Source organism: Accipiter gentilis, chromosome 25 (genome assembly GCF_929443795.1).
Source record: "Accipiter gentilis chromosome 25, bAccGen1.1, whole genome shotgun sequence".
In the NCBI taxonomy this organism is placed as follows: Eukaryota; Metazoa; Chordata; class Aves; order Accipitriformes; family Accipitridae; genus Astur; species Astur gentilis.
This window is the reverse complement of record NC_064904.1, coordinates 17,001,768-17,019,064: the sequence shown is the minus strand read 5'-3', so window position 1 is coordinate 17,019,064 and position 17,297 is coordinate 17,001,768. Positions and strand designations below refer to the sequence as shown.

Sequence of the window (17,297 nt, the reverse complement as noted above, 5' to 3'; positions counted from 1 at the left end):
TAGTCACCGTGGAAAAATGCAAGAAAAGAAAAGCAGGTGAAAATTCCTCACTGCATTTTATTGTTGCTTTCAAGTGCAATTCTTTTGCCCCAGATATTAGACAAAATGTTCCAATGCTTCTTCTGTGGTGCTTTTTGAGGTTCACATTTCCTAGAGAACTCTGGTAACTGACATTACAGTGTGACAGCAACATATGCTCAAGAACCCTGTTGAACATTTTTGTTTGCTTCTCCCTACCACTTTGTAACTAGTGGTCTTGATCTCAGTGTAACCAGGCTCTGGGAAAAAATGATTCATAAGGATGCTTCATAAGACTGAAATGATTCTTCCACACCTACTCTGGTGGTTGGGTTTAATGCCCGGTGTGTAGAATAAAGCCAATAGCAGGCAAGAATATGACCATAAAACAGTTTTGGCCTTCAGTAGGCACAAAACTAGCATCATTCCTTGGGATATAGCGGAGCTATAGGATTACACATGGACTGCAGATTAGAGCCAAAATTACTTCCCTTGTGACTTCATGAGACTGTAATGACACCATGCCCCATGGAAGATTTACTTTTGTTTCAGTGGAGCTTGTTGAGGCTCATGATGCATAGAGAGAAAAGAAAGACAAAAAGGATGGACAGAAAAAGGTGATGTTTTGCAAAGTACTGGTGCAAACAGAATTTGTTCTCTTATAAAAATCAGCAATATTCACCAATAAGACGAGAAGTACACTCATATTCCTATATCTGCAGAACCTCTTTAGAAATCATGAAGAGCTTGATCCCCTTCTTGGGGAAATTATTTACTTAACTATTCATAAGCATTGAAAAATATAGATTGTAAACTTTAAAGAGCTTAATGGCTTGTATATTATTGATAGATTAAAAGGAAAGATAAAGTTGAGATTAATAAAAAGACAATCTTGCAACTTCTTTTTCAAGATTGTCCATGAAACTATCAGGATGAAGTTTCACAGGTGCTGATTTCTAACCTAACGCAGATCCCACTGAGATTAATGGTACAGAAGAATTCAGTATTGACACAACGCTACCCCCACTAATGCTGACATTACGTTATGTGCATGCTACAATACACTGTCCAACTTAAAATTTCAGTGGCTGGATATTGTTGCACCTTTCCTTGTCAGACTCAAAAGCCTTCTGCTATCAGCTGTAATTTTCCATAGCTACCTATATACTACTATTCAGTTCAGACTCAACGTTCCTTTCATCAGGGAGGGTCTGTTAGCAGACCCTAGTTTGTTTGGTTGGTTCCTAGTCCATGGCTATGTTTGTGGCCTCCTTCTCTGGAGTGAAGGCACATTAAATGAACACACCATTACAGGAGCTGGTTCATCAGTGCTGCATACAAAAGAAAAAAAATCCCTTCTCTGTCTTACTCTCTGTGTTCATCTACTTGATAAACCCATAGATCATGTTGGTCAGTTCAACTAGAGCACAACAGTAGGAGCTCAGGCTGATGTAGTTTGCTATGGATAAGCCTATGTCCCTCTCCTGAGTCAGAGCATTTCAAGATAAGGTTTCTTACCCTGCAGCTGTAGTCCATATACACTCAGTGTATCAGCTTGCTTTTAGCTGTATTGAAGTGCATATTGCTTAACTGTCACCATTTAATTAGGTGATTCAAATAACTTTATACGTGTAACTTCATTACTTACTACTCAGCAAGCCTGTCATCTGCAGATTTAACTGGCAGAGACTTATGTTACCATTTGGATGGACAATAAAATTATTAGATAGCTTCATTAAATTGATCCATAATCATTAAAATTATTTTTTCCCATTTTGAGATCTGCTTTTAAACCAATTTATAATGCATTTAATATATGCCCTGCAAATTCTATTTTATGCTACATTGCTTATTTTTATATATTTCAGACCATATTTTTTGTGTGTGGTTTTTTTTTCCTTGCAGTGTGTTTATAGTAACATTCCTTTGCAGGTACCTAGCTGATGGCTTCTGAACAATTCCCTGCTTTCATTGACATTTTCCATTTTCAAGTTACTCTCCCTGTCAAAATTTATGTCAAAAATTGCTATAAGCTCTGGGACAGTGACCCTGACAAAAAATTGGCATGTACCCATTACTGCATAGTGCTATTTTTTGTTTGCACAAAGAGAGTGTGCCAAGATCATGAGTCACTAGGCAACTGCTAATTTATAGATCAATGCTGAGCTCATTTCTGTCTGTTAGCATGACATCCGGTCCAGGGCTGACTGAAGAAGTTACTGCAATAATAAAACATTCTGTAAGTAATGTCTTACCTACTGTTTTTAGAAGCAATAATGAAGTTTTATTGGTTTGGTTTTGTTTTTTTCATCTCCTTACAGGAGACTTTCAACAGCTATCCCCAAGAGCAAGCCATCCGAGGTAAGTCTGTCTTCCTACATGTTATTGACTGATATATAAGAAGCAGCTTGCCCTTTTCCACAGGGGATTTCATATAGATGCCCAGTGCCCATCTGAATTCACTCCTCAGTCTTTATGGCCTGTCATCCAAAGCAACAAGAAAATACAGTAATTCAGATGATCTAAAAACATGCAAAATACAAAGCACAGACATACATATTCATCTATATACTTCTGTCTAGTTCATTTACTTTAGAAAAATCGTGAACGGTTGTCTGTAAAATCAGGTTAGCTGCAGAGAGAGCAGAGGCCCACAGCACTGACATTCATTCTGCATCATACACTCTGTGGCATGACGATGCAGCCAGAGCCACTGGGAAATGGCCTTTCCCACCCAGAGCTCAGAGAGTCAGGAGTTATTTTAGATAAAACACTAATGCATATGCATTTAAAGTCATGATTCTGGATTGTCTGTGATGAATGTCTGTTGTTAGTGACATACCTGAGACAACAAACTTTTATTCCATTTGATCTTACTGGTCAAGCTGTAACTAGTTTGGGATACATACCAGAATGCTCCCAAAATAACATCTATTTTTGGCAGCGCCAAAAGCAAGCAAGTGCACTTCTTCCCACATTTGTGCTCATGGTTCATGGGACTCTTGTGAACACACTTAATGCATCATCACTGCTGGGCCAAACCCTACAAGCCTTCCTCAGTCTTGTCTCAGCACTATTTTTCTTGATCTCAGTGGGAGTGAGGACTCTGCATTAAGTGGAGACATCAATATAACTAGATCATGTTTCCAACTACCGTCCATGCTTATCCTGATAACCTAACTGCTTGCAATCACAGCTGAAGGGGTGATATTTCCTAGGTGCTTAATGGGAAATCTATTATTTTAAATACTTTAAAAGACATAGCCATGTATCACATCAAAGTATTTATACTGCTAAAATTATTAAAAAAAACAGCCCCCAAACTATCTCATATATCTTACCTGATACTAAAAGCTAGCTAAAGTGCTTACAGTTTTATTAACGCTAAGGCATACAGAGCCTAGATTCTAAAATATAATCTCTCTTAAACATTTACATGAGGTCTATCATGACCGTTTCTTGCCATTTAATCTGACATTTCATCTAAATATGCACTCACTTGCAGAGATGATACCAGAAACACTTTGGCTAATAAATGGCCCAGTGGAAGTCAGAAATATTCCAGTGATACAAAGCAGAAGCAGACAAAAAGCTGCACATAGATTACAAATAGTGTTTTTTTAAGGATGAAGACCCTTCTACGAACAAATACAATGATGACTGTTTAGCAATGCCAGTGAAACCAAATACCAACATCAGTAAAAGGTGGAGGCAGAAACACATGCCTATGAGGCACAGTGATCCATGAGAATCTGATGAACATCAGTTTCAAAAGTTTCTACAGTAATCAGCAAAACTACAAGGACAATTCCAAAAGTAAATATACAGCAGCAAAGCACCACCAGCACTTAAACAGTTGCTTTGACTATACTATGAAATTATTTCAAATTATAGTAAAAGGATTTAGCAGAATTAGAGCAGAATGTGCCACAGCAGAAGGTGAGAGATAACACACTACAAATGATTAATTCAGACTGAGGTTTGAAAATCCTTTACATTAAAAGAGAAATGTAGCAACTACTGCCAGACATTTTTAAAATATTGTACATGCGAATATACATTTTAACTGCTTTATAAACCACCACAAGATTATCTAGCAGTAACATTAGCTAGCTCTTAATGAGCTGAGTTAATGACTAATATTGTAATGTTGCCCTGCACGTTTGCTGCAATTGAAGAGATTAGGAATATTACGCACACAGATTTTAGGCTGCCAGAGCAGGTCACTCTGAGATGATTCAGTCACCTAGAAAGGACTAAAAGTGGTGCACAATAATGTTGATTTTTACAATAATTCCCTTCTGGTAAGAGAGGAGTGCTTTCCAGTCAAACAGAAATCCCTATACCCAAATTAGAGCATTTAGCTTTCCTCACTGCCAATAATGAGTCATTCCATTACACGCTCAGAAACAAAAGCAGTTGCATTTTGCTATGGATAGTACCGATGAATATCTGAATTTAGATGCAATGTCCAGTTTTAATGCTTATTCATTCAATTACTGTTTAAAGAAATATTAGACAGATCACAAAATGGTATCCGTTGGCCTAGCTGCCCCAACTAATTTACTGAGAAGGCTGATCCTAAGATTCTTTGTCAATGAGAAAGGAAAGGAAAGAAAATGAGTAATTTGCTAAAGGAGACCCTCTTCCTTGCAGGATCTGGTGTAAAGGGAACAGAACATACTCCCCTTAAGCAAAATTACATAAAAATTTCCCTGGAGAAGGGTCAGAGCAGATGATTGTTTGGGTTTTTTTTTTCCTTGAATTAGAAAGTGTGCACATTTTCAGAGCATTAACATCCACTTTTTAATTTCAAAATGTTTCATTACGTACTTGTTACAATATGTTAGTTCAGGAGACCATATTTGGACTCATAGACTTTGTTACAGGCTTCTGCTAAAAGAAGTGGTATATATGTATTTTTGCCTTTGGGTAAGTGAAATGTAGCACCTATGGTTAAGGAAGTCTAAAACCAAGCCAGAACATCTTTTACAATGTGGGAATAAACGGAAGCCGTCTGCCTTATGTGGACTTGGAGTGACATCTAGTGACAAGAAAAAGCAGTGCAAGTAACGAGCTACAGACAGGTTGATCCGCCTCGGTAGATCTGCAGAAGCTGCTTGAGCAATTTTCTCCCTTATCATTAAAAATGTTAAGAAACATTAATACAAAGACTTTAACAGAAATATTTGTAATTTTCAATAAATGTAACTTCCTTACTCACAAATCAGGCATCTTTGGTGATATTTGTTTCAGTGAGGATCCAATTTTCTGCTGAGTAATTCTACCACTGGAAAATGGTTGGCTGGTTCTTACTGCATGCAAAAAAAAAAAAACAACCAAAATATATAGTGCTTTAATTATAATTGTTCTTAAATTGATAAAATTAATCCAGTGCAAATGGCTCAATGAACAGAGTCCTTTTGGTTTAAGAATGGCCTATTTTATCTCACACTTACATTTCTAATTGATTTAAGCTAAGCCACAGCAAGCTTCTGTGCTGCAGTTTGGCACAGTCGGTTTACATTGCCTCCTGAAGATAAACTGCTGCATAGACATGACAACTTCCCTGACCGAGGGAGATACACAAGCCAGAATAAAACTCTCTAACCCTCTTTTTTTGACATTTCACAAACCAGCTTACCAGCTACACTCCACCACCCCACACACTGACAGGGCAAGAGGAAACGTCACTGCAGCTTAAATTAAGCACCAGCACTGGGCCAGGTGCCCGGAAAAGGGATGGAGAAGGTCTCTAGTGTGTTGCTGTCAGGCCGTTGGCCTAGCGCAGCTGCGGATTGCAAGGACCCAGTTTCCACTGGCCCATTTCACTGGGCTTACTGGTGCTGAGCCCTCTGGCACGTGTCAATACCCCCTGGCCTTGCAGGCGCCTCTCACTGAGGTAACCGCCATGGCGGCAGTCCCTGCTCACAAGAACTGACCCCCCTCACACACATGCCTCCGATTGGCCGCTGCTCTGCCCCACCTGACCCGTGAGGGCGGGTCAGTGCATCACGCACTCGCCTCTGGTTGGCTCTCAGCCCACTGGTGGGCGGGGCGAGGGGGGTCTCCCATACACAGCTGGAGTTGGTGGCCCGTCCTGAGGGTTCAACCCAGCCTCAGGCTTGAGGCCTCGACTAGGCCGCAGCGGGCAAATCCGTGGCATTACTCTGTGGGAATGTATTCTATGGAAGCTCTCTGTGGAGGCAGTGATCCAGAAGAGATGCTGGCAAAGCCATGTCCCTTCTAGGCGAGGTAGAACAATTCCCTGAGCTCCCCTACGGAGCCCAGAGGAGCGGGCATCCACCCAAATCTAATTCAGGTCTAATGTAATTTCCTTAGCTGTTGTAAATGGAAAAATATATTTTTCGTTTCCTGTCCTAAATTACTTGCTAGAGGGGCTGTGTGTCGTTAAATACTGTGGCAGAAATTCAAAAGCAGTGGGGATGTGGTATATTAAGGGTGTAGTTTGTGCATACTGTGGTTAATATACCGTGAAAGTGCTTTCAAAAGGAAAAAAAAGAAAAAGCTGCTGCAATACTCATTACTAATAAGTGTTTGATAATTCTAAAGAAGAATTGTAGCAGCTGTGTTATTACTTAAAAAATTGTAGCAGAGGTTTTATACTCTCCATTATATTCTGGTATATTTTTACATACATGCAGAGGGGCTTTTGTTGAGGTTTTTGGTGAATTATGAGCTCTGACTGGTTCTTTTTTACTATGTCTTTGTGCAAATACCATTTACTGAGTCCAATACAAGGATAAGTGGGTGCAATTCCTCCTCCTTCCTTATGAAGGTGGTCAGAATAGCTTATACTATACTACTTTCTGTGCCTTTAGAATCTAAAAAAGTTAATTTAAAAAGTAATAAAGTATTCCAGGCAATTTCAGCTTTATTCTGTTGTAATCTCCATTGTGATTCCATTAGAAATACAGATTCTGGAACTCAGTCCATTAGGAATTTAGATCTCCTATCCAAACTTCTTGGAAATCCTGTGACTTATAAATTCTGTGGATGGCTACACAGCTGATAATATTACTGTACTTTTTCTAAGAAGATACTAAGAAATAATAGTCACTGCAGAGAGCTCAAGAGATGATGCAAGTGATAACCAAAACCAGAATCTTGTGGAAATAATTATGGCACTGAGAAGCTACTAATTTGGGTTTGGTTTTAATTTTTTTTTTTTTTCCTCTCCTCTCAGTACTTCTATAAATATCAATATCCTTGCTAGAATATACAATTATTTTTGCTCCTCTGGAGAGACCATCTCTAGAGACAGGGTTGTCTCCATTCTGGAATACCCCAAAGGTGATATAGGGCATGCATTAATAACAGTTTGTGGTGATCTGAATATTTCAGAACTCTGAAAACAATGTTAGTAGTTAGGATGCAGAAATGAGAATCTCTCAAGAGAGTATCTTCAGAGTAAACTACTTTTAAGGTACAATTCCCTACTTTTTTTCTTGTGAAATGCCCTGCAGAATTATTCTTATGTAGAAACAGAAATAAGCTTGTCATATAAATTTGATCAAAATAAATCTTGTAGTTTTGACTTAGTCCTGCATTTTTGTAGACAATGGATAGTTGTGAGCAGAATTGGGTGATTAACTAAGATAGTGGAAATTTTGTCTACTTTGAACTGGTTAGAATTTTAAAATAGAAACCCACTCCAGTTTAAGACACCTTCAATTAGGTGTCTACAGGTAGTTGTCTACATATGCATTTCAGTTCTTGGCTCTTATTACAGTCAGTGGAAACCAAGGATAGGATTCATCTGCATAGATACAGCTGTCTAGTGCCATTTTACTTGCCTCCAGGTAACTAAGACACCACACGTCTCTAGGAGGATAATGGAACAGCTGCTGCAGGATACTTTAAGGTCTCTGAAATTGCAACAGATATTCTGAATGCTATCCTTAGTCAATATAGTCAGGGAAGCCTATAGAATAAGTCAATATAGTGTAACATAAACACCTCCTGTCTGATCATCTGGAATGGCTTTCCAGAATCCTTTGGCTATATTGGTTAAATCTCTTGACTAACATGAGAGCTTAGGCAAGAGGCACACTTGTGGATACATACTGCTTCGTGTCTTAAGCTGAATCTCACCCATAATGAAATTCCATGTAAACTTTTAATTTTTTCCTGGCTAAAAGCTTTTATTATTACATTTGCTTGATACAACCACTCCAGAAGTGGAAAACTACAAGACTGATAAAGCACACCGTCTTTCCTCATATATACATATATATATATATGTATGTGTGTGTGTGTATACATATACACATACATATACTAGCTTATAGAGAAGGTTACAAATTTCCAGGTTTTAATCTTCATTAGAATTAGCAGAATTGAAAATTATGTAATATGTTTTTTACAGCATGGATATGAAGTGACTAATAGTTGCATTTGTTTTCCAGTACACATGTAATGGATTGTCTTATGAAGACATTGATCAAGAGGGATAAAAACAGCAGCACTGGAGATGTTTTTCACAGGTTATCCCAAAATCATAGGCATTAAATATTTCCCAAATTTAACTACTCTCATTCTCATTGGACAAAGCATTCAAAAGATTTCAGACCTAGAAATCTTGCTCAAAGAGCTGTGGATTGCTGAATGCTGTTTAGTGGTAGGTTAACTACAAGGTTTTTTTCTAGCCAAGTTTAGCCAATTTCCACGCCCTTACAATCGTTATCATATTCTTACACAAACACTCCATTCATCTGTTCAAGGAAGAAGGCACTATTCGAAGGAGTCATGATCTGGCACTTCTTTACTTAAGTATCTAAAAATCCCATTTTAGATATGGATCAAATTACGTCTGTTACATATTACAGTTTTTTGTAATTTAGAACCTATTGTTGAATTTTTTTCTCTCTCATTAGAAACACTATTTTTTAAAACTAGAATAATTAAATTGAAACCTTTTCCAGGAAACTGGTTAGAATGAAGACATTTTAATGAAAATAATACTGTATTTAAAAACACATAATCATTTATCATGAACTGTTGTAGCTGCTACTATTTTTTCTTTGTTGGCTTAATTGAAAAGCTTTCTAAATCACTAGAATTCTGCATAGAGCATGTGGTCTCAAATTATTTGGAACTACCTAACAATTTTCTGTACAAGTTAATAGCACCTTGACAAAAAAAAGAGTGACATATTGTTGTTCAGTACCGCAAAGTAATACCTCCCATTGCAGAAAATAGATGGTCTACAAAAATGTGTAAATTTGCAAAAGCTTTATCTTTATTGCAATGAAATTTCCAGAACTGAAAATCGGGAAGCCCTAACAAAGCTGAATGTACTTTGGTTGAATAATAACCTGATCAAGAATATAGAGGTGAGTCTGGTGTCCTTATTATGATTTCTTCTAATTTGTCTAATGTATGGTATTTTAATAGTATGATATATATATATGTCTAATAAGGAGGGCTAACTTTTAGATTATTGAACAACAGAAAGGACAATTTTAAACTTCCATTTATAAGAAGTAAGGCTGAAATATTATTTAGAACTGATTAGCTGTCAAGGTTTCATGCATATGCAGAGTTAGCTAAATCACTCATTTTTGAAGACCTCAGAGATTCTGGATAGGGAAAAGATTTTTTTAGTTTTCTTATAACTGCAGATTTTTGTCTACACTTCAGTATTATGTAAAAGGCTTGCCATTTAATTTTATTTTAGTGTTTGGATTTTTTTATTTTTTTTTTAACTTGGAGAGATTAACTCCTGTTCAGGAGAAGTTTTATCCTGGCCTTTTCTCATGCTATCATATATCAAAGTAGCTCCTATGAGAAATTGGTTTCTACCCTTTCCCCCCCAAATTAGTACTCTTCATGTTAATCTTTGAGTTGGGGGCTAGTCCAGAACCAGCAAGAACTCTGTGATTAGCAGTTTGGCATGTAAAGGAAGAAGAAATTTGTAGATGTCCATTTCTAGCAAAAGACCATGTAGCTTTCTGAATTACCTGAGTCATCGCACCCTAACAGGGAGACAGAAGTGCTGCAGCTCAGTCCACCTTCCCTTGGGAGAGTACATGAAAAAACAGGCAGAGGGAGATAATGAAACCAAGATAAAAGTAGTTAGAGCAGAAGGAGATGCTGATAGGCATGAATGAAACCAGATCACTGTGAACCTTCAAAGCCATAAAAGAGAGGAGAGAGAAATCAAAGCTGGGCATGATGATAGGGAAGGAAAAGGAAGACTGAGAAATTACAGCTGACAAAGTACAAATGTAAAGGCAGTAGACTGTTTCCAGAAATTATTATTAGCAAAGCCACTACAAACACTAGTGGCATCTCACTGTAAAGAACTGCAGTGTCATCATGGAGAGAAATGATTGACATCAGTGATTTAGCTCTCATGATATCCCAAGGCCAAGACATGGGCTGCAGCCAAAAGCTAATGAGTACTCATGACATGGGGCATGATCTGTTAGGTTTCTCATGCACAGCTGTGAAGCTAAGGCTGGGGGACTAAGTTTATTTTCATTGCAGTATCATTTACAAAGGCTTTCCAAGCTAATTCCCTTTCGGCAAAATGCATTCTCTCTTTCCATGTCAAAAGAAAGCTATAGTTTACAACAGAGGCCAACATTGTTTAGACTCCAGTCAAATTTGTTTTTACATTTGAATGATCTGCCTCTTAGCCTACAGGCTCTTCAGCATTTGCAGTGCTATATTAGATTAAAACTGTATTGTTTAAAATATTCACAGGGCTTACATACTCTGCAGAATTTGCAGAAGGTCAACATTGCTGGAAACTTAATAGAAAAAATAGGAAGGTGATACCAGTCTGGCATTTCTAGCATGAGCATTCTGATTACTACCAAGGATTTATGTACATGGTTTAATCTTTCTCTCATTCTGATAAAAATTTCCTACGAACTTGCATGGTTCAGAGTCATATCCAATATACACAGCCCTGATCATCCCAAAGTCTGTGTCAAAACTCCCTAGGGCTCATCTTTGTTTACTCCAAACTCCTTTCCATTGCTGTAGCCATGTCAAAGATGACAGAAAATTGGTATCAGTGGGATTTGTGCATATATTTATTTTTCTTTTTCACTGCCTTTAGTATAAAGGGCATTTAGTTTAAATCTAAATCAAGCCTATCTGGTTATAAAATGGAAATGTAAATCATGCCTGCATATCTGAATAGATGCTAGAGAATCTATTAATTTTTCTTGGTTTATCTTTATCTGTAATAAAAAGACCTTCCATGTGCTATCCCTCCACTTTGGGTGGAAATAGAAAATAATATATTACATGTATGATGTCATTGTGTTAATTATTCTTCAGAATAATCAACAGTCAAGTTTCTAGGACACTTAATGTGTTGCAGGGGATCCATTTCCAGTTTTCAGTTCTGCCATGTTCCTAAATATTTGAATTTGGTGTCTCAAGCCTTAGGTAAGCACTTTGACCAATGGGCTCTTAAGCTGAACTGCACCAAGAAAGAAGCCTTAGAAATACAGTCCAGAACAGTGGACTAGATAAGATACAGACCTAATGTGGTAAACTGTGTTTCAGGTTGCTTCTTTTATTCATCCAGTACAGGTGTTTGCAGAGGACCTTCCTGCTGAGTTCCCAGATTATTATGGTTATTGCCTATTCTAGCTGATACTACAAACATTTCTGAAAGGTCTCTGTTTTGCAGATTAGAAAGCTCTTTCTCACCCAGCTCTTGAGTTACTGTTTTGGTTTTTTTTCTGATTTCCAACTGATTGGTCTGTTCCCCTTCCTTTAAGAACAGTATAAGCAACATAATGGATCAGAATCGGACTGTAGTTGCATCAGTGCAACTGCAGTTATTCAATAATGAAAAGATCTGTGTCACAGATTTTCTGTACAGCAGTTTGTAAACATTCCTAGTACGTCTTCAATGCACTTTGAGTGAGCTCTTTGCACATATGTCTGTACAAATATAACTGAAAAAATATTGCTGGTTATGTAAATAGGACCCCTTAAAAGTACTTTGATCAAGAGTCAACAGATTCTTTTGGTCAAGGGTGCACACACCAAGGACTCTGCCAATGCAGGCTCATGCCTTTATGGTCATATCTTCCTCCTTTGCTTGCCATATGTAGATCAGGAAGCAGACATCTCTTTGTCAGAAGTGCCTATAGTTAGGGCATATATGAATATTTTCAATAATATTCACATCGGGGCGTGTAGGCAGAGTGAGCTAAATTGCTTTCTTTAAGAATAGTTTTTTGGAAGTTTTATACTTGAGAGCCAAATCCTTGCTTGTTATTCAAAAGGAATGAGTAGTTTATTCTCCTGCTTTACCTAATCTCAGCTGTATAGCAGCTTCATTGATCCTGAAGATTTACCTCTTTAAAAAGAATGCAAAAAAAGTTTTGCTTTCACAAAGCAGAGAGTAATTATGCCACACAGTGATCACACATGGGGAGAGAAATGTTCCCTACCCTTAGGTGTCTGAAGAAAATCTGCATTTCCATTTTAATTGTACCCTCTAACTCTCTTTTCATTGCTGAGACTTGCATCATAATGAAGTCACACTGAGGGGTCGGTTCTGCCTGGGTGAAACAATGGTCTAAATGATATGAATAGGACTGGGATATAAGCCAGTATACAACAGAAGAGTTTGTGCAGTTGCTCAGAGCAGAGCTGTCCCTTTGGCCAAGTAATTCAGCTTTTTCTATTGACAATCAAGAGTTTGAATTTATTAAAATAATTTTCTGGTTTGATGTTTTCAGGTATGCTTTTTAGTACACATCTAGAGGACTTCTCTTTTGAGGAAACATAAATAAGATAATTTTCTTGCCATACTTTAACATAACCTCTTGCTTCTGAATCCTAATGGGATCTTTTTATCAGCTGGAAAATGAATTGGCCAAGCTGCAAATGTTGGGTAAAACATCAAGTAATAAATCTCTAAAGAGTAAGAATCTGGAAACTGAAAATTCAGTTCATGATAATGAAGATACAGAAAATACGTGTCTTGGCATTCTTACAAAAAATAAATGCACTGGAGGAAAGAATAACACTCCAGAACAGAAAACTGAATTAGTATGTTTAGTGAATTGTAGAAGAACGGTATTCTGATATTTTCAGGGTATGATGGTGGCTGGTGGGTAGGAGATTAATGGCAGGAATTGAAGCCTGTCTCAAATACATTTTTTATAAGGTCCAAACTAGGAGTATTGCAAATATCATTAAAGTGGCAGCTCTCGGCTCTTGCGTGGTCTGAATTATTGGAACCAGGCCAGCTTCTAGCAGGCAGATGCTGCCATTCCCATTATTGGTGATCTAGTAAATAGGAAAAGGATTGAACAAAAATAGCTGGGATGAGTAGTTATATTGGACCAGTGCTTGGAAAAGTTTTCTGGGCCTTTAAACAGTAGAGATCCAGCAAAGTGCTGTGGGGGTTTTTTTGTTTCTGTTTGTTAGAGTATTTTTCCTCCTGTATTTCCAATGTGATTTTAATGGCTTCTTTTTCTTGTCATTCTTGATTCTGGCTTAGGACTTCATGAGTCAAAGTCACTCTATAGTCAATGGCCAGCACAAAGTCTCCACACAAAGAAACCTTTGTAATAGGGCATGCGCAGGATATCAGTGATGCCATAGACCTAGTATTGGATGCCAGCATGGATCTGAAGCTCATTCCACAGAATTTTTATGAAGGGAGAATTAGATGGCTCTTTTCTGATGCGTAGAAAGCTGTCTCTTCTCTCTCTGATGTTCTGCAGGACAACTAAGGCATGCCACTCATCTGGCCAGTTCTTGCTTTGGTTTGGGTCTTAGACCAATGAACACTGTCCTTAGCTACAAGTGTAGTACAAAGAGTCTGTAGTGCATCAGGCCCCAAAAGAATCAAATCATTTAGATTCTGCGTTTAAGTAGAAATAGCATACTGAAGTAGTACTGTGTTAAAACTTGTTAATAAAGAGAGGGAAAGACTGTCAATCATCTCGAGGAAGAAACAACTGGTGGAGGTGTGGGAGAATTTAAACATACTGGGAAATTTGTTGCTGTTACTTGCCACTGATTTCATGCCGGTGCCTCACATTGCACTCAAGTCCAGCATGGTTTTGTTAGTGCTGCAGTTTGGACTGACATCATTATGAATACTAAATAGCAAACTAAGACCTTCTCTTATTTGAAGAGGTGATTCCCTTAAGTTAATGATTACAGAGCAACACTGAGGATGAAGTGGATGAAGCTTGGTGTTATGGATCAGTATAGGACCAGTATATCCACATATAAGGATCAGTATATCCACAGTTGTAGTCTTTTGGTTTTAAAAAAAAAAAAAAAAAAAAGTCTTTCTGTAATAATTTGTCTAAATTTCTTGTTTTTTAAAAAATCAAAGTTCTGTTAATTTGTCCTGTTGTGTTGTTCCAGGCAGAATTTTACAAGATTTCCAAGTGGAAATGAAGAAAAGTTTTAATTTGGTAGTACAATTCTTGTTGATGGAATTGGAAACAGTGGGAAACATTCACTTTGAAGAAGGTTTATCAAATATTCTTTTAGAGATACTTCAAACTAGAACCTGTTTCTTATGATTCCAAGTTAATAATTTTTACAAAACAAATTTATTACAAGGATCTGGAGTATTTTGAAGCATCAGTGCTCCACAGACTCCATTTGCAGATAGCTGACAAGAAAGGAAATACTCTCTTCTTCTCTTGGTGGTATACTAGGCTGAAGCTTTGAGCCCACAAAGATGGATTTTTTTGTTGCCTTTATTTTTTTATTACCTATTTATGAAGGCCTGGATTTTAAAAAAGGAAGGTAAAAGAATACGCAAGCTATCTAATTGCTTTTTAACAACAGTGATAATGATTATTCTAAGTTTCTACACAGCTGTATTTGTAAAGAAGCATTAGAAGTTGCTTACATAATCTTTGTATGAATAACCTTGACGCTCAGTTGAGGGGAGATTCAAATTTAGACTGGCAGTATTTCAAGGACTGTTTTCTGCTTGAGTACTCCAAGCTTGTCCACCTCAGGTATGCCTTCTTTTTGTGTTCAGGGACGTTTGTTAGAGCTGCAGGTAGTTCTGTACCTGCAGGTTCCGTTTGAGGTTGTTTATAAATAGCATTCTGGTTACTTTTAATGCCACTTTCTCAAGCCAAGGATCTTTTTGTTTTGGCAAGGATAAATTAATAAATTACTCTTGTGGGGATGAAAGCCAAACCAAAGGTTTTTGAATGAATAATCTTAGCACAAAATCTTTTTGAGAAAGAGTAATATTTTTATTAGTTGCAGTAAGGATTTTGACTGTTGCATCTTCTTTTTTAAGAAAAGCTTCCATCAAATTAAGAACTGGAGAACCTACTGCATTTCTAGGTTGGTTCTCTTTCTAAGGTGTCTGATTATCCCATAATCTTTAAGGCAACTTACCAGTACCAGATGGAAGTATGGGAGTTTATTGTCTTCTTAGTCAGACACAGAGAAAACGGCCACATACTTTTGAGTTATTTGACCTGTGTACCACAAGAAATAGGTGAGCTTCTGCCCCCAGGTTCCTGGCTGGCCAGTGGGCTGCCTCCTCTTTCTCAAGTTTGACTGTAGAAGCTATTGTAGGTTCTTGCAAACCATGCTCACTCTATGCATAATTGTGCTTACTATAGTGGAACTGCTTATTTGCATAGTGAAGAAGGATTTAAACAGATTTTAAATATGACAGTGCAAATAGAGAAAAGGAACACAATGGATCACATGTGATTGGATATTGATATTTGATGCTTTGAATGGAGCATTTGCATAAAATAAGGTGAATTTATTTGTCTCCACTTGAGAGAACAAAGTTACAATGAAATGAAACAGGCTAGAGGTATTGCTTGTGATTCTTTCTTCTGAATAGGAAACAGAAGAAAATCATGTGGATAGCACTGAAAAATTCAGTGCAAAACAAGAAGGAAATATTATTATTTTAGTCCTCTCCTCTGTGCATTTCTGCACACAGGTTTAGTTCTTGTTATTATATAATTCAATCACTATTCTGTACCTGGGACTTCAGAGCATACAGTATCATGGGAATGAAAATAAATCACATCTGTAGAGTGCACAATCAAATTCTGATGCTGAAATTAAAGGAGGAGTTTCAAATATATCTGTAAAAAAGAAGTTTTCAGTGTAGCAGAGTTAGTGCCTGAGTTTTAAGAGCTGTTTAGTGTAGCGCTGTCCTGTGAACAGTTAACTTTGTGATTATAGAAGAGAAACATTTTGCAAATCATCAAATAATTTAGGATTATTAAGAAGTTTTACCCAGATAGAGGTGGCTTGAAGTTCCCCAAAGTCCCTATGCTTGGTGTTTCAATGACTGGCTCTTGGACTTCAGAGGTCTGTAGCTTGGTAGAAAATACCAGGCACGAGAACTGATTCAGATTTTTGCTGTTAGAATCTGGGTCTTACCTCATGTATTCCTAATGGTTGTGCAAACAGACTAAATAGTTATGCGTGGCCATATTTCTGAAAGTGGAAAGCAGTGGTAGATTAACAATGCAGAAACAAAACAAAACCCACCCAGATGTATATGCGTCCGTATTTCTTCTGTATCACAGGAGAGCATATGCATATGTCAGGACAGTCACAAGGCAGATTTGTGTCCATGCAGATAAGTCCCAAGTTTTTGTGGGTAAGTCTCAACTTTGAAATTTGTGTGATTGTACTTATTTATTTCACTGCCTTCCAAGAATCAGGTTGAGACTTGTGATGCAGCCATGATCTTTGTCATAAGCACTGGGAAACATCTGCCCAAAGCAGGTTGTAGAACTGTGTCAGCAGTGGAGCAATGAATGGTCTTAGGACACCCAGTTGCCCACTTCTAGCTATGAGAGAGAACTCCTGTTGAATCCATTTCTTTCTCTGCATACTGAGCAGTTTGCTGACTTGATATGTGTGACTGTATTGTTATGATTTTAGTATAGTTTATACAGTGCTTTTCATCTTTTATGTGCATTTACTATATGTATGTGAAAGTTTATTTTATACATATAACTGTATTTGTGATTTCTGTGTGTAGAAATCAGAGCTGAGAGCTTGAAGGGAGCTGGAAGACCTTTTCAATCTTGAAAGCAAAATCTTATCTGCCTGAGAGACAGCAGGTACCCTCTCAGCTCAGGACATTTTAGCTGCTAAGATCAAAACAAATTCCCTGGGATTCAGAGCATACCCATTCTGAGATACAGTATTTCAGTTAATAGCATAACATGGCTCAGCATGTTTGGGGGGCTTTTTTTAGGGTGGGGGGTTTTTTTGTTTGCTTCATAGTTTTGGGGGCCGGGGTATGG

At 37.6% G+C, this 17,297-nt stretch overlaps 1 protein-coding gene across 1 annotated transcript in view; it reads left to right on the top strand.

Moving 5' to 3' along the window:
* LRRC9 (leucine rich repeat containing 9) overlaps positions 1 to 17,297 on the top strand; it is a 55,661-nt gene that overhangs the window by 15,743 nt on the left and 22,621 nt on the right. The window contains 10 exon segments of the mRNA XM_049828314.1: positions 2,340 to 2,379; positions 8,448 to 8,490; positions 8,493 to 8,659; positions 9,234 to 9,374; positions 10,750 to 10,817; positions 11,035 to 11,059; positions 12,877 to 13,001; positions 13,003 to 13,068; positions 14,408 to 14,529; positions 15,970 to 16,152. Of these exon segments, the coding sequence (XP_049684271.1) occupies positions 2,340 to 2,379; positions 8,448 to 8,490; positions 8,493 to 8,659; positions 9,234 to 9,374; positions 10,750 to 10,817; positions 11,035 to 11,059; positions 12,877 to 13,001; positions 13,003 to 13,068; positions 14,408 to 14,529; positions 15,970 to 16,152 (980 nt within the window).